General features: G+C 41.0%; 1 protein-coding gene across 1 annotated transcript in view; it reads right to left on the bottom strand.

The window, feature by feature from the left end:
* Nucleotides 1–2,983: 2,983 nt before the first annotated feature.
* The window catches only part of kcnt1b (potassium sodium-activated channel subfamily T member 1b), a 345,244-nt gene continuing 323,642 nt past the window's right edge, over nucleotides 2,984–24,585 (bottom strand). The window contains 2 exon segments of the mRNA XM_048613616.1: nucleotides 2,984–4,802; nucleotides 8,044–8,128. Of these exon segments, the coding sequence (XP_048469573.1) occupies nucleotides 4,685–4,802; nucleotides 8,044–8,128 (203 nt within the window). The 3' untranslated portion in view covers nucleotides 2,984–4,684.

Here is a 24,585-nt window from a genome sequence, read left to right as displayed (position 1 = left end):
TCGACGTGGGTGGGTGGTGTCCATGGCACTCAGTGTTAACCATTTCATACCCATATACCACAACATGCAGTCAGCAGATTCAATCACAACCAGTGGACAAGTGTTGCAAAGGAGTCAGTCACGGATTGGACGCCACGGCAACTGTTAAAGGAATGAATGCAAAGGCAGGGAAAATGGAGGAATGGAAGTGGTATGGATGAGGGTATGGGGAAGGGAAAGGCTTGGAGGCAAGGGAGGGGGGAGTGAAAGGGAAAGGTTAGGGGCAGTAAAAAGAGATGAAGAGGCAGAGATGCTTTTGGGGTGAGGGGCAATAGAAGGGCCCAGAGGAAGATGGAAAGATCAAGGGTGAACCTTCCCATGAGGAAATTGGGCAGGGTTATGGTGGGTGAGGCATTGGAAGAGAAATACTTCCAATCAGAGAAGTTTACTAATGGATGAAAGTTTATTGTTTCAAGTGTTGGTTTTCTGTTTTATCCAGTCTCTTGTTCTCTTTCTCTGCATGTTTCCTTGCCCTTTTACAATCATTTGACTTGATCATCTTCCTTCAACAACATTCCAGGTCCTCTACTTTTGTTCATATTCCAGTTTTACACAAAGTGGAGAAATCTTGTTTTTGTTTTTAAAATGTGTCAAAAAAATTCAGAATCTAGTTTGTCAGTTACCTTTTTACAAGCTGAGTCAGGTGCTTTGAACCGTCGGAGAGGATCTCAATTTAAAAGAAATGAACCTGTTTTAGGTTAGGTATTCAAATCTGGCAGCACCTCAATGAAATACAAGCTGAATGTTTTGAAATATTAAAGGTGAGCTCTTGTGGTGCAGTGGTAGTATCCCTATCTCTAAGCCTGGAGGCCTGGCTTCAAGTCCCACCTGCCTCAAAGGTGTGTCATTACGTCTCTGTCAGGATTGATGGAGAGGGGGCATTTCCACCCATGAGAGAGCTTGGCTAAAAATAGATGGTCTCCCATTTAACATGTACAAGAGGAGGAACTGCTTCTCCTGAAGTCTGTAGAGCTCCCTGTTCCAGAATGCAGTGGAGTCTATGTCATCAAATACATTTAAGGCTGAGATGGAAAGATTTCTGATCTTCAAAAGTTTTAAGGGTCTGGAGAGCAAACAGGAATGTGGAGTTGAGGTCACAAGTGGATTAGGCATGATCATGTTGATTGGTAGAGTCACTGTGGGCTGAATGGCCTATGCTTGCCTCTTACTACTTCTTATGCAATAATTGTTTTTGATGGTTTAAAGGTTCAAGAATTGAATTCACTGTTGTCAGGCAAGGCATAAACCAACTGAACCCATCTGCCCCTGCAGGTACTCGGATAAACAAATGTATTTTTTTTATTTCTTCAAACTGTGGGCATCACAGGCCAGGCCAACATTTATTGGCCATCCCTGATTGACCTGCAAATGAATGGCTCTCTGGGCCATTTCAAAGGACAGATAAGTGTCAACTACATTGCTGTGGGACTGGAGCCATATGTAGGCCAGACCAGGTAAGGACGACAGATATCGCTCCCTAAAGAACATTAATGAACAGAAGGGCATTAATAGGACTTTATGATGATTAACAATTGTTACTATGGGCTTAGCTTTTTAAAAAAAGTTGTCAAGCTGTAGTGTGAGCAGGTACAGTTTGAGGAAGGTGTTTTTATTTTGGATGGGAGCAGTTACATTTAGTAGACTTCACCAATTAATGATGAGAACACACTTTCCCTAAAATAACAAAGCAACTTTGGATTTAATGACATTTATCACAATGACAAAATGACCAGACTCCTCACAAAGAGTCAATCCATGGCTGCATGCAGCTGTTTCTTTTAATTCATTTTTTAACATTCACACAAAACATAGACACTTTATTTAAGAACTGTATAAAATCATGACATCTTTGCTTCAAAGCAATACTGTATAGTTCAGAAAACAAGATACAAGAAAAAAGGTCAACAGAATCTTCTTAGGTTCATAAAATTGTACGGCACAGGAGGAGGACATTCAGTCCATCGAGTCTATGCCAGCTCTTTCGAAGAGCAATCCAATTAATCCCACTACCCTGTCTTTCACCAGAATCCTGGCAAGTTCTTTTCATCCAAGTATTTGTCCAGTTCCCTGTCAAAAGTTCCTATTGAATCCATGTCTATCAGACAGTGCGTTCTAACCCCTAACAGCTGGCTGCCTCTGGTTCTTTTACCAATGATCTTTCATTGTCTTAGATACTGAGCTGTGCACGAGGCAACAGATTTTATTTTTTTGCAGATATTTTCACATACGTAAATGATCAAAAACACATGAATGACTGACTTAACAGGATATGGAAGCTCTGTCTTAATGAGTGGCATGCCACAACATTTATATTTACAAAACAAAAACTGTGTGTTAAATTCCCTGGCTGCTATTTTGTACTTAGATGGGTTGCATGATCCTGACCCAGCCCAACTCATCAGCATGCTCAAGGTGATGCATGCATTTGTTTCTCGCGATTACATCTGTCCCATTACAGGGCACTTGTTCAGAGGAGAGGGTAATCTTGGGGAAGGATTGGTCAACTGAAGCTCCCTGCACTACAGCTGAGCCAATGGTCTGTCAGAGCTCTTGGAGCATGGTCAATGGCTTCCCATCGAAAACAAAAATCATTGGTTGGCTATCATGATTGATCATAAATGACACCAATGTATACAGCTTCTTTCATTGAAAACTTGCCCTCTGGATTTGCATATTACGCTAACATTTATCATTATTTAAGTACACAATGCTCATTTGAATTTGGCAGTGTTCTGATCTTGCTTCAGTTGAATCCCATGTTCTACCAAGGCCTGTCCCTGGTGTCACCCAAAAAAGCCAAAGCTCGGTAGTTTCAAGGGGTCTGTGTCCATTTTACCAACCCAAGCAAAAGCAAATACACCTCGCATGAGTCAATGTACAGTTGCCATTCAACTCCCGCCACCCCCCCCCCACCTCCCCCCTCCCCCTGCCCTCGCTGGTGCGGTCTGTGAAGTTGTTATGAAGTTTCTGCATTTACTTTGATGCAACAATGATAACCAGATTCAAATGTTTGCACAACGTGAAAGCTGCCCTCAGTAACACATCTTTCACACTGAGGCTAAGTGAGTGGTGACTGTAGACACAAGGCACTCCCAATATCTTCTAAAGCTTATATACAAATGGTACACGTTACATAAGCATGTATGTGCCCCTGTTTATGTTCAGTGGCTTAGAGAGTCTTGCTTGGGGTGGGGGGTAGGGGTGCAGAGTGGAGACAAGGCTAACACAAATTATAGCATCTAAGTGGCATTAGGCATTGTACACTGTAGAACATAGCTATTGTGGCTAAAATAGTAAATGATACAATTTGTGAGTTCAGTTTAAGAGATTCTATTTGTTTTGAGGACCTGGTCTATCATACATACCCCACTGGTTGTGCTTTTGTTTTCCCTTTGTTTGTTCACTGGAAAAGAAAAATGCATCTAACTAGTTCAGACTATTTCTGGATTCAATTCATGTACACTCAATCACTAAATCTAGCATTTCTCCAGAATACCGACACAAAAGATCAAGGCAGACGGGAAAGAACTGGGCACTGTAGTGAATGGATAGACTTGAGAACTGTTTGAGAAGTTGTAGCACTTGCCCTACGTTTCCATATTTTCCCTTTTGATATCAAGCTTCCAGTGCCTGGCTGCATTCCCTTTACGTTGAGAGACAAAAAAACAATGTACTTGTCAAAATCATGTACAGCCACATACTCATGTTAGGCTGATTGCAGCATGTATCCGTGCTGGATGACATTTAGTTGCAGAATGGATAAAAAAAATGTTCAGAAAGTTTGATAAATGGCTTGACAGTCTGCAATATAAACGAGATAGCCCACCTCTCCTCTATCGCACTGAGAGCAAATTGTATTTGCAAATATAACAGACTGATAATATCTGCAACAGTTTGCTTGCTCCCACATGTCATCTGACTTTTCCAGCTCAGATCTTCATCTGTGCTTCATCCTTTCACATTGATAACTGGAACGTTGCTCTCAGCTCAGTTGGATTGAAGGCAACAGGTTAACACTGGAGACTTGGGTTAAAAAAACATCCGACTGCACAAGATGCATCTGAGATGGCAATTCCTCCTGCACTTTGTTTTGAAATGAGTTTGTACACTTAACACAATGACCTTATTACGATTCTTGTCCCTTTGGCACCAAAAATTTCTTTGTGAAAGAGGTTGATAGAGCAACTTCGGCATGTGAATAGTGGAAGGCTTGATGCTTTGTCCACACATGCACTAAATGCCACGGATACTATTCAGTAGAAAGCACCAAAGACAATTGTTCAGCCACAACTAAAATTGTACCATTCATCTCCAGTGTGCTGTGTGTCAATAAATATACTGTGCCTTACATGGTAAACTGCACACATTGCATTCTACATGATATAAAAACATATAAAATAAGACCGTTGTCTGTTTCTGACCTCCTCCTCTGCACGCTGCTCCTGGTTGAGTCATTCAATTATTTTTCAAGGTTTGATCAGCGTAACATCACCAATGAGTATGCCTTTCAATCTGTAAACTTGTATCTTCAAATGATCAGAGCAGCTTCCTTTTTAAATAGATGGAGCCACGTGCCCCACTGCTTGGAGAGAATGGCAAATTTGCAGGTACAAAATGTGGGTCTTCATTCTTGCAGGACCAGTGTTCATAGCTGTGTTTCACTCCTTGCCTCTTCATTGGAAGGGAACAGCCGATATGAGCTGCTTTTCTGGCTATGGGAACCATTTTGAACATTGGCCAATGGGTCTGAGCGTATCAGATACCTAAGCAAATACACAATAATCTAGTTAGGAGCAGTAAATTGCATTGAAATACTCTGTATCTCCCATCAACTTAATTGGCATTTAATGAAATGGTGAAAGTGTCAGAACTTGGCTTTGCCTGGTTAGCAACTAGCGTGAACTGTTGGCTGATTCCACTATTGGCAACAGTGTGCTTCAAAGTTTTAGAACGGCTTGATTTAATCACTATTGAAGTCATTAGAATTTATGGGCTCAGGAAAAGACCATTATTCAATCCAGCTTGTTGGTTTTTAATGGATGTCTCTTACTTATTTACTTTCTAATTACATTCCTGCACCTCATCCATCTTCAGGACACAGGAACATTAATTAGGAGCAGGAATCCACCCAGCAACTTGAGCCTTCTCCACTCGCCAATAAAATCAGGGCTGATTGAATTGTGGTCTCAACTCCACTTTCTTGTTTGCCCATAAAATGTATCATTACCTACACTGTACCCACATTTCCTAAACGTACCTTTACCATTCCTCAATTACAGATTTTTAAAATAAATTCATTAAGTACCAACATCTTCAGATGTGGGAATCAAACATATGTCTCCTGTGGATTAGACTGAATATTGGGATCACCAAATAGCCAACATCACCATCTCCCCAATTAAGCTACAATGAATAGCAAACTAGAAACTATTTAACTTTTATTTGATCGGTAATAGTCTGTGAATTTATATTGCTATTGTATAGGAAAATGTTACTGTCATTCTTAGCTTATTTCTAAATTAATCAGTTTTAATTGTGTCCTTCACATTCGAAGCCTTTGCCATGGTGAAGAGTTTTGTTAGTCAATTCCAGTTGGGTTTGGTTGAATGCAGTCCCAGTTGTGCATTTGAGCCAATAAACTAAATGATACATTAGTTCAGTACTGAGGAGGTGCTGCTATGTTGGAGATACATTCTATTGAGTTGGATATTAACCCAAGGGCCTATTTATCCAATCAGGTGGAGGTAAAAGATCCCATGGCAGAATTTGAAGATGACCAAAACAGAGATATCTTTCACTAACTCCAACAACAAAAAAAAAAGATTGTAGCTGATCTTTTGCTGTTTCTGGGACTTGCAACGTATGAATTAGCTGCTGGAAATTTTTACATCATGACAGTAACCACATTTAACCAAAGTAAACTCACTTGGGAATATTTAATGGATATGACAGTGTTTAAATGTCTTTCTAATCTTGGAAATTTCAAAATCGAAGGAGCTTTCTCAACCCTGAAATGAAACCAGCCCAAATTCTTTGTTATAAAATATTTTCTGATATTCATAAAGTTGATTTTATTGCTCACTTATGATATCTCTAAGAAGTCCAGAACTTCATGATTGAGCATCCAGAATGTATCTAAAGCATTAGATAGTGTTAGACAAGTATTTTGAACAGAAAAACACTCTTCCTCTCTTGTCTTGAACAGCCTGATTTGTGCTCCCCCTACTATTTTTTATAGCATCTTTAAATAGTCAGTGAGATGTTAACGCAGCACGATGGTTGTCAATGGCAACTTTCAGACCCTCCGTTTCAGGAAAAGATGTTCTGACATTGGTCACCAAAGGTAGCAGGACAGATTGGATAATATTTGGGTGAGGTAGTGAACACAAGAGCAGGGATGTAATGCTGGGCCTATATAAAACAAGGGTTAGGCCACAGCTGGAGTTTTGGTGTGTAATTCTTCCTGCAATGTGTTCACTAGAACAAAATTGCTCTGATACAGTTATACAGCACAGAAGCAGCCGTTTTGGTCCAACTTGTCAAGGCCAATTGTGTTACCAAACCAAGCTAGTCCCACTTGCCTGTGTTTGGCCAACATCCCTCTAAACCTTTAAATGTTGTAACTCTACCTGCATCTACCACTTCCTCTGGCAGTTCATTCCACACATAAACCACCCCGTGTATGTAAAGGTTGCCCTTCAGCTTAAAGCTTTCTCCTCTCACCTAGAATTATGTCCTCTAGTTTTAGACTCTCCTATTGTAGGGAAAAGACCTTTGCTAGTCACCTTACCTAGGCCCGTCATGATTCTACAAACCTTTGTAAGGTCACCATTCAACCTCCTATGCTCCTTGAAAAATGTTCCAGACTTTCCAGCCTCTCACTATAACTCAAAATCTATAGTCCCTATAACATCCTTGTAAATCTCTTCTGAACCGTCTCCAATTTAATAACATCTTTCCTATAGCAGAGCGACCAGAACTGTACACAGTACTCCAGAAGTATGGATGAGATTTACAAGAATGCCAGGGTTTGAAAATTCCAGATTTGAGGAAACGGGCTGAGCTTGTATTCCTCAGAATAGAGGAGGCTGAAGGGTGACTTAATTGGGGTTTACACAATAATGAAGGACATGGATAGAGGGGATGGGGAAGATCTCTGTCCCTTAGCAGAGAGGTCAGTCACAATGGGGGCACAGATTTAAAGTGATCGGCAGAAGGATAAGAGGGGACCGAAGGAAAAAAAAAAGGGTGATGATCATCTGGAACTCTGCCCAGTTTGGTGGAGTTGAGGTGGAAACCCTCAATTCACTTGAAAGGAATCTGGATCTGAAGGGCTGGGACCTGAAAGGCTAGTAAGTGGGATTAAACAGGCAACTAGTTTATTCAGCTGGCTGTGATGGCAATTTCTCCTCTTCATGCAAATCCCACTCTGGTGAATTTCCTCTTTAATCTAGTCTGGCGCTTCAATTCAATGCTGAGAGGATGCCATCTTTCAGATGACATACTGAACCAAGTTGTTACTTGCCCTTTCACGTAGGCATTTAGATTAAACAAAAGGCACCATTTAAGGTCATATTATCAGCTCATTAACCTCACCGCTGTTTGCGTAACATTGCTATTCACACATTAGCTGCCACGTTTGCCTATTTTATACCAATGAGTGTGCATCAACAGTACTTTGTTGTGCTATAAAGCTCTTTGAGACATTCCCAGCGTATGACAGTTGCTATATAATAGCAAGTTTTTATTTTAAAATTTCTTTGAAATGGTAACAGCAATGGAATGTAAGATGCAACTTGGAATGGGGGTATACTTTAATAGGGACTGGGTATTTAAATTGAAGGGGCTAGGCAAATTAGAGAAACATGTAAAGCAATCAGTCACCCAAGCGCTCCTGTGTTATCAGAGAGAAGAAAAACAACAGAAGAACATTTTCCTTTGCAACAGATCTCTAATTATGAATAATGCTGCACCTGCTAAATTAGTCACTGTTTAGGTACGTACACAATATCGTTGAGCTCCAGGCGAGTGTCAGGAGGAGGGTTAATCAGAATGTAGGATAATGTGTTCTGATGGTCGTTCATTTCATCTGAAGAAAAGGGAAATTAGAATCAGATAAAAAAAATGACATTCGCAGTTAGAAAACAAAACCTGCTGTCCCTTAAAAAAATTCATATTTGGAATGGAATATCCTAAGAACCCATTCTAGACTTGTGACTGATCCATGGTCCAATGTGTTTCACTCTGGAGACATTGGGAGTGATGAATCACTCACTTCTAGGTTGTTCAAAGACAATAGCAGCTTTTCAAAGTTGCTTTGATGTGGGGTAGGGAGAACTGGAATATTCTCCTGTTATCCTACCTCCCTCCACTGACAAATTGGTTTTAAGCTCAAAAATTTGTATACTACTTTTTAAAAAAAATACATAAAATATGAAAACGAATAAAAAAAATGCTGCTGTCATATTCTATGAATAAATCCATTGAATTTTCTAAGGCTTTTGTCAGCTATAGACACTTCTGAGACAGGGGCAAACCTCAGGTTGTTCAGAGAGTTTGAAATGATCAGAAACATTGTTCTACTGGAATAATGAGTCATAACGCAATCCAAATTTAAATGTTTCCACATGATGCACAAAACACCAAATTTGAAATTAAAATGTATAACACCTCATATGCAAATTTAGTAAACTGCAGTGAATCTCACTTTGCATGAGGATTGGTTCTAACCCTGTGTTCACAACTCTCTAGTGCGAATCATTCTTCAAGAGGTACCCTCATCAATGGGTGAAGATGCAACTTCATAAGGCACAGAAAAATACACAAACCTCAAATAGACAAAAACCTACACAAATTGATGAAAAACCTTCAGTGTACAACCTTGTGCATTAGAAAATGACTCCTGGTCAAAACATCATTGACCCGCCCTGTCCCAGTCACTACCATTGGACACCGGTTCTAGCCCCAGTATAATGCTTTGATCACTAGCTCAAGATTGGATTATTTAATTTAGCAACAGTCACATATTGGATGTTTACATTTTGCTTTACTGTTCCCATCCAAATGATCTGTATGCGCAGCAAAAACATCTCTGTAATTATGGTGTCCAAATCAGCCCAAGTTTTTATAAGTCCTGAGAAACTTAATAGGACAGTAGTTATACATGTGTAAGAATTCAACTGCAATACATTATTGTTACAGTGCATATTATTGAATATACATTAAAATAATCAACATTAATACAACTGTTTACAGTAAAGATATTTTATATCACACCTCATGCTATTTTACATCCCATTAATAATGGGTTCAAACACATCATCAATTGCTTGTGAAACGCTTTACTTAATAATTAAAGATCTCAAGGATTTGTCTGCCTTTTTATGGCACTGATTAAGGATCATTAATACCCTTTCAGAATCAAAATCAAACAGATTTGAGAGTCACAGGTGTGTTATAAAAATAGGTTATCACACAACGAAACCACTTTGGAACCACAAAGACCCCAAAGTTTTAGATTGTGCAATAGTATGGTGAGAACATGACGACATTAACCTCTCTTAGACTGACCCTCACAGTTCATGGTGGTCATGCAGACAGATAAGAAGCAATAAGATTGTACGCTTTTTTAATATTCTGTATGGAGGGGTGGATGTTGTGTTTCAGCTCTTCACTTTTCTGAAACACTGACGTAACTGGTGGAACTAAGTTAGGGTATCCCAGAAGGGACTTGCCATTTCTCTGATGCATACAAGCGTAAACAACATATTGATTAGTTTATTTTGCAAAAACTGAATACAGACCAATAAATCTGATTGTGGCGTGGCAGATGGATAATTTCACATGCACGTGTCCCAAGTGTATGAACAATCAAATATCGTATTGTTGGTACAGCCTGTGTCGCTAGTCAGACTACCTAGAGCGTAATCTATGTCGAATGTAGCTCTGTACTTTTTCTGTAGTTGTTCCATCAGATTTGCAACAAATGTCGCAAACTGAGTCTCTGACACTTGGATTTGTATCAGGATCTGTATTTTGAAAGTTTCTATTTTGGTACTTTGAAATGTAATATTTATTTGAGTCATTTGGTAGTACAGAACTTCAATATTTCTGAAAAATGACATGTTTTGTGAAAGATTTAAACCTTACACTCATGAGGATATTTCACTACAATACCAATTTAAAGAGAAAACCAATTGTTATACTGCGTGAGAGGAGAGTGCTGATTGGTTGGTGTGGAACGCACCCAATAATGCTGATCGACAGTTAACTGACAGGCTTTGTTTAAATTTTAAACCAGGCAGGCTGTCCCTGATTGGTCAGAGAAATAAACCAGCAAGTAGCAGTCACCTACCTTGCTTGTTGCAAATAGTCATTTGTTCACTGTGCTAACTTGAGGCTGAAATAGGACACATCAAAAAAATCCTGCATGATAATGGCTACGCTGATCAGGTCATGTCAAGCAAACTCAAGAACTGCATTAAGGCAGTCACACTTGGTCCTGAAACATGCCCAGTGTAACTCCAGTTACATGGAAGGATGGGGTGCCTCAGAACCAACAGGTAAAGGTAACTTTTTCTTGCTGTTGCTATGCAGTGGTAACATGAGTGGTGTTTACTAGCAAGCGAGCTCTGCCTATCACGCAAGTGAGTAACGATATATGAACTTCAGTGTCAGTGAAGCCAGATACATAGACTGTATATCCAAATACTTGCAGATATCATATCAAACAGCATACCCCTTTGGCTGTTCAAAATCAACAAGGTGCCAAACAAGTCTGTGCTCACAAGTCTCACAATACAACATTCCATGTGATTCTGTAATGGGGCAACATTTGCTGGATAATCCTAAGAGTGCGATGAATTATGCCATCAGCCAATTTAGGATTGCCAGTTGGGCTCACAGTATGGTGCACTCAAATGTATTTGATGCTAAATTTTTATACAAAGGGTCCTGTTCTTGGCAGACAAAAAGGCCATCAACAAGCACCTGCCCCTGTTTCAACTCAACATAATATGTTACAGCCATTTGATGGTTCACTTTGCAGGGCAATGCCCTGATGATTCAGATTCACTGTCTGATCTAAAATGAAACTGTGCCTGGCAGTTAACTGTCAATCAGCATTAATGGATGCATTCTCCAGGCCACCACCTCTACCAATTTAAGTCCACTTTCTAACCAATCAGCACTCTTAATGCAGTATGAATGTCGTATTTTCCCTTTGAATTGGTGTTCTTGCAAAATATTCTGATGGGTGCGAGATGAAAATCTATGATAAAATGTGTCTTTATTCCACAATTTATTCAATAGCTCAGGGCAGAAATCCTTATGATTTATGACATTCAATGACAGGAGTATGACATGTCAGGTGGCATGATGCCTGCCTCTGTTCTTTTGGTATTTCGGTTTTACTCTGTGAAGTGTGATGGAGATATAATTTATTCTAAGCAGTGGGCTCTGTTTTGGCTTCAGGACCAAATAATGCTACAAGCTAATTGTCTTCAACAGAAAAGTGCTATCTGTCAAAAGACATAATCAGTAGCCTGAAACATAAATGTATTTACAGCGTGATAGCCTGCAGAACTTTGATATTTTTGAGAAAAGAACATCAATTAGAATTTCCCTTGGGCTAATATTTCCTCCTAAAAATCGTTTGCTTCAATTGTTGATGAGTGCTCTTTGTTATTATCCTTTTACATTTCTATTTAAAAGTTAAGCCTAAAAAGGTGCATAAACAAATTTAAACATGAAGCAATGTTGTGCTATTCCCTATTGGCCCACTTGTAAAGTGGCAGCTCATCAAAAACAAATTGTCCAAGGGCTACATTTACAAAATCATAATGTTTCCAATAACAGATAATTCTAAAAAAAAACCCATCAATTTGTAAAGAGGTAGTAGGAACTGCAGATGCTGGAGAATCTGAGATAACAAGGTGTAGAGCTGGATGAACACAGCAGGCCAAGCAGCATCATAGGAGCAGGAAGGCTGACATTTCGGGTCTAGACCCTTCTTCAGAAATGGGGGAGGGGAAGGGGGTTCTGAAATAAATAGGGAGAGGGGGGAGGCGGATAGAAGATGGATAAAGGAGAAGATAGGTGGAGAGGAGACAGACAGGTCAAAGAGGTGGGGGTGGAGCCAGTAAAGGTGAGTGCAGGTGGGGAGGTAGGAAGGGGATAGGTCAGTCCAGGGAGGACGGACAGGTCAAGGTGGCAGGATGAGGCTGGTTAGGTAGGAGATGGAGGTGGGGCTTCAGGTGGGAAGAGAGGATAGGTGGGAGGAAGGACAGGTTAGGAAGGCAGGGACAATCTGGGCTGGTTTTGGGATGCGGTAGGGGGAGGGGAGATTTTGAAGCTTGTGAAGTCCACATTGATACCATTGGGCTGCAGGGTTCCCAAGCGGAATATGAGTTGCTGCTCCTGCAACCTTCGGGTGGCATCGTTGTGGCACTGCAGGAGGCCCAGGATGGACATGTCGTCTAAGGAATGGGAGGGGGAGTTGAAACGGTTCGCGACTGGGAGGTGCAGTTGTTTAGTGCGAACTGAGCATAGGTGTTCCGCAATTTGTAAAGTTCCCTTCAGGAATGTTAGGGAAGAGAAAAGAAAGAGTATTGTAATTAATTGGATCACTTCAGCAGTAGCTGAACATGTTTTTGAAGATCACAGTCAAAATATACAAAAAAGATTATCTTGCATGTATTAAGTTTAACAGGATTTTCTTGCCTTCAATTTGGGTGACACGGTGGCTCAGTGGTTAGCGTGGCTCGCAGTGCCGGGGACTCGTGTTCAATCCCGCCCTTGGGTGACTGTTCATGTGGAGTTTGCATGTTCTCCCCGTGTCTGATTGGGTCCCCTCCGAGTGCTCTGACTTCCTCCCCCAGTCCAAAGATGTGCAGGCTAGGTGGGTTAGCCATGAGGAATACAGGGTTACAGGATAATTGGGGGTGGGCCTGGGTGGGATGCTCTTAGGAAGGTCAGTGTGGACTTGATGAGCAAAGTGGCCTCCTTCCACACTGTAGGAATTCTATGATTAATTATGGCATGAAATTATTTCACTGGGGGTTCAATTTTATGCTCATCTGTGCATTTTAGCAGTCTCTTCTGGTTCTTGTAGCATACTTGCATTGGAGATTCTCAATGTTCACTCATTGCCTGAGGTTCCAACAAGAACTACACTGCCATGGCAAATCATTGACTGGAAAGTGCCTTGATAGAAGAAATAAAGGGAAACAGTGATGTAACTCTGGGTTACTGCCCTGGCTAATGCTCTGAAGACACAGCTTCAAGTTCACGACACCTGGCGGAATTTTAATTCCAACAATAAAATCTGAAATTGAAGGCTTGTGTCATTGATTTTTGCAAAAACCCATCTAGTTTGTGTATGAATGAAATCTGCTGTCCTTCCCCAGTCTGGCCTACAAGTGACTCCAGACCCAAGCAACATGGATGTCTCTTAACCACCCAATGAAATCATCTCGTAAGCCACGCAGCTCAAGGGCAATTAGGGATGAGCAACCATTGACGGGCTTTGTGTTCCCACCTCATGAAAGAATAAAAAATTAATAAGATTTACTCCTTGAGTCACTTTAACAGATGGAAATTTACAGGTTAATTCACATTGAAATATCCCAGCCTCCAGATTTGTTCCTAATTTAGTTCTTTTTAATTCTTGCATAAATTGTTGGCATTGTTGACAAAGCCAGTATTTGTTGCCCAGCCCAAGTTGCTCATGAATTGGTTGCTTTTCTAAGCCAATTCAGAGGACAGTTAAAAGGTAACCATGTCTGGAGTCACACGTAGGCCAGACCAAGTAAGGATGGTGATTTCCTTCCCTGAAGGGCATTAGTGAGCCAGATGGGATTTTACAACAATTGATAATGGTTACATGGTCACCGTTAAGTTAGCTTTTAATTCCTGATTTTTTTGTTATCAAATTCAAATGTTGTCATTTACCATGGTGTGATTCAAAGCCTTACTCCCAGGACGTTAGCTTGAGGCCCTGGATTACCAGCCCAATGCCATTGTTATTACACCATCAAATCTCTTTTGTTGACCTCTCTCGCTAGCTAATGTTAGAAAATGTAGTTTGTGACAAATCAGGTACAACGCACATGCAGTATGTTCTGCCCTCAACATCAGGTTTAAACAGATGATATTCTGGGTTGTAGTTCCTCTTGTCAATCATGAGAAAGTTGCCATTGGTGCAAAGTAGGTTCTCTTTCTTGGTCCTCAAGCTGAAATCTGGTGAGAATTTTGGATCAGAAGAACTTTTGCACTGAAATGTGAACATTTAGTTTTACATTTGTGCTTGGCAATTGGTTAAATAAATGAAAAAAGACAAATCACTTCCATTTATGTTTCAAATTTCTGGTACGTATAAAATTTCAATTTTCACTCCTTACTTCTCCAGAAATGGGTCCAATTTTCAGATGACAAGGTGGTGACCTATTTCTTCATCCAACCACTAGAAGGTGCTGTTTTGGCAGGAATGGGTGGTAATGAAACTCACCATCTTTCCTTGAGAGTAGCCTCCACCTTCCAGGTTGACTGTGCTGGTAGCAACAAGAACTTGGCATGTGGCCATTTAGATCCCTGTACTCAATGAAGGATGAGGGTGGGTGGAATAAATTTTGGCTTTGGACAATAGGTATTGTGTTGGCCACCGGGCGGGGGGGATAAACACTTCTCGATTTCGAAATTCATTGAAGTCACACTGGGGACAAATGTGCAAATCGATCCCATTCGCTATGAACATCTACTGGGCAGATTTTGCTGCTGGGTTCTCCCAGAACACCGGTCAGCTTCAAAATCAAGCTGCTAATAGCTTGGCAGATAGCCACAATCGCTGAAATTAGAGAAATGGAAGTGCCACTTGCTGAGCATCCAGCTGCCTTCACCAGCACAGAAAGGGGGGTGGGGGGAAGAGAGAGAGACAGACACACACACACACACAAAACCAGTGGCGTACTGAAATGTGAATGAGGCCCACTGGTTCACGAAGGTAACCCTGCTCCATGGAAGAATCCCAAACCCATGGCAACACTGCCACAGTTCCCACTGTGTGGCCTTGAGGTACTATCACCTCCAGGCCAAGAGGAAGAGAATAAATTATTTTCAAAAGCCAAAATTTAAATTCTAATCAGACCAATTTGAAATTCCAACTCTACCACTCATCCCAAGTATTCCTTATCGTTCTTTTATTTTAAAAAAATTACCTCTTGGCAATTATCATAGCAATTACTTATAGGCACAGAAATGCAACAGCTAACCATTGTGTTCCTGTGTGTAAGCGGTATCCTTAATAGAGTATTTCCTCAACACTGGAACCTACCAGATGGACCTACTCTAGCCCAGTGCTTTGTCTCAACATTTACTAAATGTTTTGCACACCTGAACTCTAAGAACCATCTAATATAATCAGAAAGTAAATGTGTTCAAGTACTTTTAAATGAACCTGTGGAAAGAACGTTTAGATCAAAGTTTTGAATTGTTTAAAAATCACCCATAAAGAAAAATGTTTATATTAGTTGGGTTTAGATTAACAAGTGTCTCCAAATCCAATTGCTTCTTTGGGCTGCTTGAACACTGTGGCTCTTGCCACAAAGTGAGACGCTCTCTTGTGAGATGAAGGACAGTATGTATGTATATATGCCAGGGTTAAGATTGCAAGTTGAGCTGAGGTCTCTCTGAGCATGCTGCCAGACCTGCTAAACATTTCCAGGATTTTCTCTGTCTGTCTTTCAGATTTCCAGCTTACATGGTACTTTGCACTTGCTGGGATGGTGATTGCTGTTGTATTTTGGACAAAAGCAATTGCTAATTCTCAGAAATGATCCACTTAGATTATGGGCTTCTTGCAAGCGTGCAAAAATTTGTGTGACTGCTTAATGTACATACAGTCATACAGCACGAAACCAGACCCTTCGATCCAACTAGTCTACACTGACCATGTTTCCAAACTAACCTACTTCAACCTTCCTGCATTTAGCCCATATCCCCCAGGTTTTATAGAACAGAGGGACCTAGGGGTTAGGGTACATAATTCTTTGAATTTTACATCACATCAATATAGACAGGGTAGTAAAAAAGGCACTTAGCATGCTTGCCTTCACTGCTCAGTTCTTTGAGTATAGAAGTTGGGAAGTCATGTTAAGGATGTACTAGACATTGGTGAGGCCTATTCTGGAGTATTGTGTCCAGTTCTGGTTACTCAGTTATAGGAAGGATATTAGTAAGCTGGAGAGGGTTCAGAAGAGATTTACCAGTATGTTGCTGGGTATGGAAGGTTTGAGTTATAAAGAAAGGCTGGATAGGCTGGGTCTTTGTTTTATAAAATCATGAGGGGTATAGATAGGGTTAGTGGTAAGTGTCTTTTCCCTAGGATGGGAGATTTCAAGACTAGGGGGCACATATTTATGGTGAGAGGAGAGAGATTGAAAAATGACACGAAGGGCAATTTTATTACACAGAGGGTGGTTCACGTGTGGAATGAACTTTCTGAGGAAGTGGTGGATGTAGGCACAATTAAAATGTTTAAAAGACATTGGGATAAGTACATAACAAGGAAAAGTTTGGAGGGATATGGGTCAGGAGCAGGCAAGTTTAGGTTTAGTTTGGGATTATGTTCGGCATGGACTGATTGGACCAAAGGGTCTGTTTTTGTGTTGTATGACTCTATGACTCTATTCATGTGCTTATCCCAATGTCTTTTAAATGTTTTAACTGTACCCGCATCTGCCACTTCCTCTGGCAGTTCAATCTATGCATTAACCACTCTCTGTGTAAAAAGGTTGCCCCTCATGTCCTTTTTAAATCTTTTTCCTCTCTCCTTAAAAATATGCCCCCTAGTTTTGAACTCTTTCACTACAGGGAAAAGATCTTTGCTATTCACCTTTTCTATGCCCCTCATGATTTTATAAACCTTTATAAGATATAAATCCCTCTCTTTCTGCGCTTTGACAAAGATATTAAAGTAAATAGACTAATGCCAATATTAAAATATCTTAGACTGGTGCCTGATGCAAGTGGTCATTGATTAAGATTGGCACCAATAACTTCCACATCTAATGTCAATGCACACGGAGTTATTTATAAATCTGGTGCTCTAAATACAATATGAAAGATTTCTAAATTGGTGACCCTTATTCATTGTGCTAGTCAACTCATCTCTCTCACCCAAGTTTTTATCACCATGTTTGACTTTACTATGACTGAGGGAGTAGCTTTGGATAGGAACTTCATAACCTCTCAGGTTAGCAATGGGTTAGCAATAGAGATTTTGTTGGCCATTCCTCTTTTGACCCATGATTAACTGTAAAACACAGGAGTCCCATCCCTTGCTTCTTTTCCAACTGTCCTGCAAATGTACCTCTTCAATTAATTACTTTTGAAACTTGCTATTGTATTTGTCTCCACTTTCAGGCAATGCACACCAGATCAGACTTTTTTCTAAGAATCAAAAGCAGAAATTGCTGCTGAAACTTAGCAGATCTGCCGGCGTCTCTGTAGAGAGAAAAAGAGTTAACATTTCGGGTCCAGTGACCTTACTTCGGAACTCAGGTTCACTGACCTCGAAACATTAACTCTGCTTTCTCTCTATAGATGCTGCCAGACCTGCTGGGTTTCTCCAGCAATTTCTGTTTTTGTTTCAGATTTCCAGCACCCACAGTTCTTTGTTTTACTTTTTTCTAAGAATGTATGAGAACTGACTTCTTTGGAATGTGACCACTACACTAGGTGCCAAACCCCACAAAAACAACAAGGACAACAAATTAACAATTCATTGCTAATCCATTGTTAGTTCATCTTAACCAAGTAAAGTATTGCTATGATATTGGTCAAAACAGAGATACTCTGCAAGCTTTAACAAAAATATGTGAAAAAATTTTGTTTTTTCTAGTTTCAGGTTACTCAGATGTCAAATAAATCAGAAGAAAAACTTAATCCACAATACTTGAACAAAAAGTCTGATGATTGAGTTTGGACAATCATTTATTAACCACATTCCTTTTAATAATCAAACAGGATTTATTCATCCGTGATTGGTAAACTCAGATATTGTCCAGCATTTAAAGAACCTGGTTTCAGCAACCAGGAAAAAGGATCAGCGGTGGGTCATTTGAGCTTGTTCTGCTGCTCAGATTATCTACCTCGAAGTCATTTTCCCCAATAACCCCACAGTCTTACCAGACAATGGGGCTGCTCTCTCGTTGGAGAGACAGAGAGAGATATGACTGGTAGTGGTTTAACCTGAAGGTCACTATGCCTGAGGTGGGGGGAGAGGTTGAGAAGGAGAGTCCTTTATAGTAACCTCAGCTGGTGTGGGAATTACACCCACCCTGTTAGTGTCACTCTGCATTGCAATCATCTGCGCAGCTAAATGACCACCAACAACCCTATATTCCTTCATGTCCTTAATATCCAGAAACCAGTCAGTTTCAGTATCGAATGTGCTCAATGATTGAAATTTCATAACCTTTTGGGGTAGAGAATTCCCAAGATTCACCACCCTCTGAGTGAAGAGATTACTCCTCATATTCATCCCAAACGGTCTACCCTTTATTCTGAGACTGTGTCCCCTAGTTCTAGATTTACCAGCCAAGGAAACATCCTAGCCACAGCCACACTGAAATTTCTGAGTTTCAATGAGATTACAAAGGGACATTGATAGGATTCAGAGCTGGGCTGAGAAGTGGCAGATGGAGTTTAATCCTGAGAAGTGTGAGGTGATTCATTTTAGAAGGACAAACTTGAAAGTGGAATACAGGGTTAACGGAAAGATTCTTGGCAGTGTGGAGGAGCAGAAGGATCTTGGGGTTCATGTCCACAGTTCCTGAAAGCTGCCACCAGGTGGGTAGAGTTGTTAAGAAGGCGTATGGCGTGTTAGCTTTCATTAATAGAGGGATCGAGTTCAAGAGCCGTGAAGTTATGCTCCAGCTATACAAAACCCTGGTTCAGCCACATCTGGAGTATTTTGTCCAGTTCTGGTCGCCTCATTACAGGAAAGATGTGGAAGCATTGAAAAAAGTGCAGAGGAGATTTACCAGAATGTTGCCTGAAATGGAAGGAAGGTCTTACGACAAAAGGTTGAGAGAGCTAGGGCTTTTCTCTTTAGAACGACGAAGGAAGAGAGGTGACTTGATAGAGGTGTACAAAATGATCAGAGGTATAGATAGAGTGGACAGCCAGAGACTTTTTCCTAGGATGGAGGTAGCTATTACGAGGGAGCATAGTTTTAAGGTGAGTGGAAGTAGATACAGGGGAGACGTCAGAGGTAGGTTCTTTACTCAGAGAGTGGTAGGGGCGTGGAATGCATTGCCGGAGAGGGTAGTGAAGTCGGCCTCATTAGGGGCATTTAAGCGGCTATTAGATAGGCAGATGGATGATTGTATAAGGTGGGGTAGAGGTTAGATAGACCTTAGGTTTAGGGTAAAAGTTTGGCACAACATCGGGGGCCGAAGGGCCTGTACTGTGCTGTACTGTTCTATGTTCTATGTTCTATCACCTCTCATTCTTCAAAACTCTAAATTCAGGTCCAATTTCGTCAATCGCTCTTCATTAGATAGCCCTGTCTTCCCTGGTACTGTTTGGGGAAACTCTGTTGCATGTCCCATGGCCTTCCTCACTATGGTAGGGTGATTAAAACTGTACACAATACTCAAGTGTGGTCTCACCAGGCTCTAAGCAATTGCAGCACAACATCTTTACTCCTCTGAGGAAGGGTCACCGGACCCGAAACGTTAACTCTGTTTTCTCCTCCACAGATGCTGCCAGACCTGCTGAGCTTTTCCAACAACTTTGTTTTTGTTCCTGATTTACAGCATCCGCAGTTCTTTTGGTTTTTATCTTTACTCCTCTGCTCAAATCCCCTTGATGAAAGCCTTTGAAGTTGCTTCTTTTACAAGCATCAAAAGCGTAATGCGCATGTATAAGAGATAAAATGTAAGGCACAAAATCAAAAGGCAAGAGAAAGAAACTCAGCAGCTCTGGCACTAAGTCCTGTGCTCTGGCACTCAGACCTGTGCTCAGCAGTGGGGAAATGTCTGTGCCAGGACCTTATGGCACTCACGTCATGGGTACCAGTTTTGCATTATGTGAAATGTTAATGGACTGGGGTGAAGTAGCCACTTGGGACTTTGCAATGTCCTTCCCCCAGAGGGACGTGCAGCAATGCTGTAAGAAGGATAATGATCTTCTGCACTCTGCAGAGTTAGGGCAGCACGGTGGCTCAGTGGTTAGCACTGCTGCCTCACAGCGCCAGGGATATGGGTTCAATTCCATCCTTGGGCGACTGTCTGTGTGGAGTTTGTACATTCTCCCCGTGTCTGCGTGGGTTTCCTCCCACAATTCAAAGCTGTGTAGGCTAAGTGGATTGGCCATGCTAAATTGCCCATAGTGTTCAGGGATAGGTGGATTTGGGGAATGGGTCTGGGTGGGATGCTCCGAGGGTCAGTGTGGACTTGTTTGGCCGAAGGGCCTGTTTCCACACTGTAGGGATTCTATGATTCTAAGATGCCACTCTCTTCTCTCTGTTACCTCACACTCACTCTATCTCTGCTACTGCACCCACCAATGCTCATAGTCTGCCGCTCTCAATAGTACATGTATCATCAATGGCTCTCACCCCTACATCTTCCCCCAAAACCACTAACGCCTTCTGCACTTCCTCTTGACTTGGTCAGCCAAATGCCAGTGAGTTCCAATGTGCAGCATAGGAGTGCTGAACTGTGTTATAAGTGAGTATGAGATGTGTCATGATGATGTGAAGCTGGTGTTTTGCTGATTTCTACAGACAGAGAGTGCAAGAGTTGCTGCCTGTGGAGTGTGCCCTGAGATGTTGGGCACTGCTGGCCAAGGTGGGGCCCAGAGGAGACACTGGCAATTTTCAGCGACCAGGTACCCACTCTGACATTCAATTTGGGCATTGATGCCATCCAGTTTCTATTGGCCATGGTAAATGCAGGGTTACGGGGATGGGGGGTTTTGGGTCTGGGTGGGATGCTCGTCAGAGGGTCAGTGCAGACTTGACAGACCAAATAGCCTCTTTCCAAACTGTAGGGGATTCTCTGACTGAGTTTAGTTTCTTTCCACAACCTGGCAAAATAGCAAGCTCAATCTAAATGAGGTGAGGCCAAATATCAATGAGCTGTTATTACATGCAAATCGGGCCATCACTACTAACTAGCAAGTTTCTCGCGTGGCCATTCAAACCTTGAATTGGAAAATCAGCTTTTCTTTTCTCAACTTTGAGAATCTCATTCTTTTCCTTCTCACTTTGGTTTCCCAGCTCTCTCACCATTGCCCACGTTGTTCAGAGGCTGGGAAAATTCAGGGAAATGAAACAGGAACTTCATGCTGTCCAGCTGTAGCTGCAGTTCGACATCATTCAATAAACTGTTTGGCTATGAAAAAGGAATCCAGGTACAGCTCAAACTCAATCATGTGAGTTTCATCAGACGCAGGTAATCTCTTTCTCCGCCAATTTCTGACTGTCAGGGCTGCGATTATTAGCTTCAATAGACAATACCACTTTAAATCCTTGCCTTACTAACAGCTGGCTTCATTTAGCCAATTATGGCATGGGGAATCATGATAGTTATTTGTGAGGGAAGAAAAATCACCAAGCACCTTCTCATAAGACAATAAATAGTGAAGGATTATCTTGAGGAGCAAAGTGGGAGTCAAATTTAATTGCTATTTTTAAAAGATTGATGTCAACTATCTTGCAGACAGCTCTTTGTTTCTTCCTGGCTATTATTATCGCTTGGGATGTGTGGTAGGCAGATACAAACACGAATGTGAATGGTATGCTGGATTGTGTAGTCGGGTGAAGCTTCCATGAAACCTGATTTGAGCTCTTCAAGCAACAGAGAAAGCACACTGTATGAAAGAGATGCCAACATTTATAACAGATACCCTAGAAAACGTCTTTTCGGTGGGCAGTTTGGAAGAGGGTGAGGAGGGATAGTCCTCATTAGTATGCACAAAATGGCAAAGTGGAATTCACACTGCTTTGCACATTCACTAATCACTTGTAACTAATTTAAATAACACACAATATTGTATTGTGTTTCAGATTCTGGGTGCAGTGTAGAGTATATTTACAGGTGGGCTCATATGCAATTGGGAGTGTGCAGATAAGCTTGTGTGTTTAGTTCAGCAGGTAGGATTGTTGTCTGAACAAATATCGTTTACAGATGTAAATATGGATATTTAGGACATGATGGGATAAACTTTCAACTTGTTGTCCAGGCATAGCAGATCTGCTGCCTGATATAAATAAATGGCAGTGAAATATCAGATTTTTTTTATAACCGGTAGCACCAAAATGTAATGGCCTCAGAAGGTGGGTCGTTAAGTAGACTGAAGACTGAGACAGACAGATTTCTAAACCATAATGGAATCGAGAGTTTTGGAGAAAAGCCAGCGAAGTGGAGTTGAGGATGATCAAATCAGCTCTGATCTCATTGAACAATAGATCAAATTTGATGGGCTGAATGACCTACTTTTTCTCCTATGGACTTCTCACCTCCATGCATAATGCATATTGAAAATAACCTTCATAGCTACAGATTTAGCAGAGATCGAGATCTATATTCTGAAGCATTGCATGCATTTTACACGTGTTTAAAAATTGAAATCTCTGTTTTAATTATGCTGGTTCTAGTCAAGCAGTAGGGATAATATTTTCACTTTGAGTCTAAGGGTATTAAAGGCTAAGACTAATTTCCAACCTTTGAGGATGCAGAATGCTCAACTCCTATGGGAACTCTAAAGCAGTGCAGGAAATGTTCTGAGGAAGGGTCACCGGACCTGAAACGTTAACTCTGTTTTTTCCTTCACAGATGCTGCCAGACCTGCTGAGCTTTTCCAGCAACTTCTGTTTTTGTTCCAGGAAATGTTGAGGCAATTTTTCGAGGACAAAGCAGTAGTTTGATTTAATTGTGTGGAATTAAAATGTACTGGTGTAGCAAGTGCTTGAGAGATCTTTTGGATATCAACATCCCCTAGTAAATTGTGGGCACTACATGTTAAACTGCTTTTAAAGTTGGCATCTCCAATCTTATACAATGTCTCAGGAGGGTCACTGCATTACCAGGGAGAGAGTTTACCTTGCAAATATCCAAGGTTTACACGATTCATCACATCACTGGCCGTTAAATTTGCTACATCCTCTATAGAACACACACACACACACACACACACACACACACAGATACAGAAAGAGAGAACAAAATTGTAATCGTGCTTGAGCTCAGAGTTAGTTTATCTGCTGTACAGAGAACAGCAATCTGAAATAAGAGAGAGAGAGAGCCAGAAACAGAAGGAGAGGAGACTGCTGTGGAAAATATTGATGTGTAATATCTTAGGTTACAAACATAAACATGTTAAAGGAATACACTAGAGTACACTGTTATGTATTTTCATGCCATCTTTTGATACAAGTATTCTTTGTTCAGTTTACAGAGGCCATGCATGGCTAGCAACAACAACTTTTATTTATGCAGCATTTTTAACGTAATAAAATGGCCCGAGGCAAAGGAGTTAAAACATTTTTTTTTGTTATCAAGCACATAAAGAGATATTAGACCTGATGCACAAAAGCTTGGTCAAAGAGGTAGGAGAGATAGAGAGGAGGAGCAAGATGGAGAGAAGGAAGGTTTTAGCCATTAAGTGCAGAGTTTAGCATCAGGATAGCTGAAGGCACCAAATGGGATAATTATTGAAATTGGGAATGCTCAGGAGGCCTGAATTAGATATCTTGGAGGGTTGTGTGGCTCAGGGCAATTACAGAGATAGGGAGGGACAAAGTTATGGAAGGATCTGAAAACAGTGATGAGAGGTTTTAAAAATTGAAGCATCATTTAGCCGAGTGGAAGCAGTGTAGATTAGAGAGCACAGAGGTGATGGACAAATAAGATTTACAGCGAATGAGGACAAAGGCAGCAGGGATTTTATGACCTCAAATTTACTGAGAGTAGAACATATGAGAGAGTGACCAGGGAGCATGAGCTGGAGCAGTCACATCTAGGAGGTATGTAAGAGGAAGAAACAACATTAGTTTCATTTAAGGTTGGTTTACTATCCACATGGTGATCAGAAATATCACCTTCAATATACATCAACATTGCAAACATAGAATTATTTTATTGTGCAACTGAAATTTAGCAGCTTTATTTATTCTGGGAAGACCATTCTGTTGGTCCCAATGAGTTTACAGTAATTTTGATCTTCAACAGTGATATGATTTTATTGGCTTCCACAGAAGAGAGCACAATCGAGAAATATCATGTGGTGAACAGTCTGATTGTCAACAGTTGTACAATTATAAGTGATAGCAATGCATTGTGAAGAGACCTCGCCAAACTTCAAAAACTAACTGAGGTGTGAAGAATGAACAGCTCTTTGAGAGAAATGGGAAGAGTGTGATTGGTCTCTTGCTGAGCAGTTCTAATTATTCTACGATTCAACAAAAGTTCCTAATTATCGAATCAGAGATAGTAGGAACTGCAGATGCTGGAGAATCCGAGACAACAAGGTGCAGGGCTG

The sequence above is a fragment of the Rhincodon typus genome, chromosome 28 (genome assembly GCF_021869965.1).
Source record: "Rhincodon typus isolate 14 chromosome 28, sRhiTyp1.1, whole genome shotgun sequence".
NCBI classification, from domain to species: domain Eukaryota; kingdom Metazoa; phylum Chordata; class Chondrichthyes; order Orectolobiformes; family Rhincodontidae; genus Rhincodon; species Rhincodon typus.
Note: the sequence above shows the minus strand (reverse complement) of the source record. Positions and strands in the feature narration are given on the sequence as shown.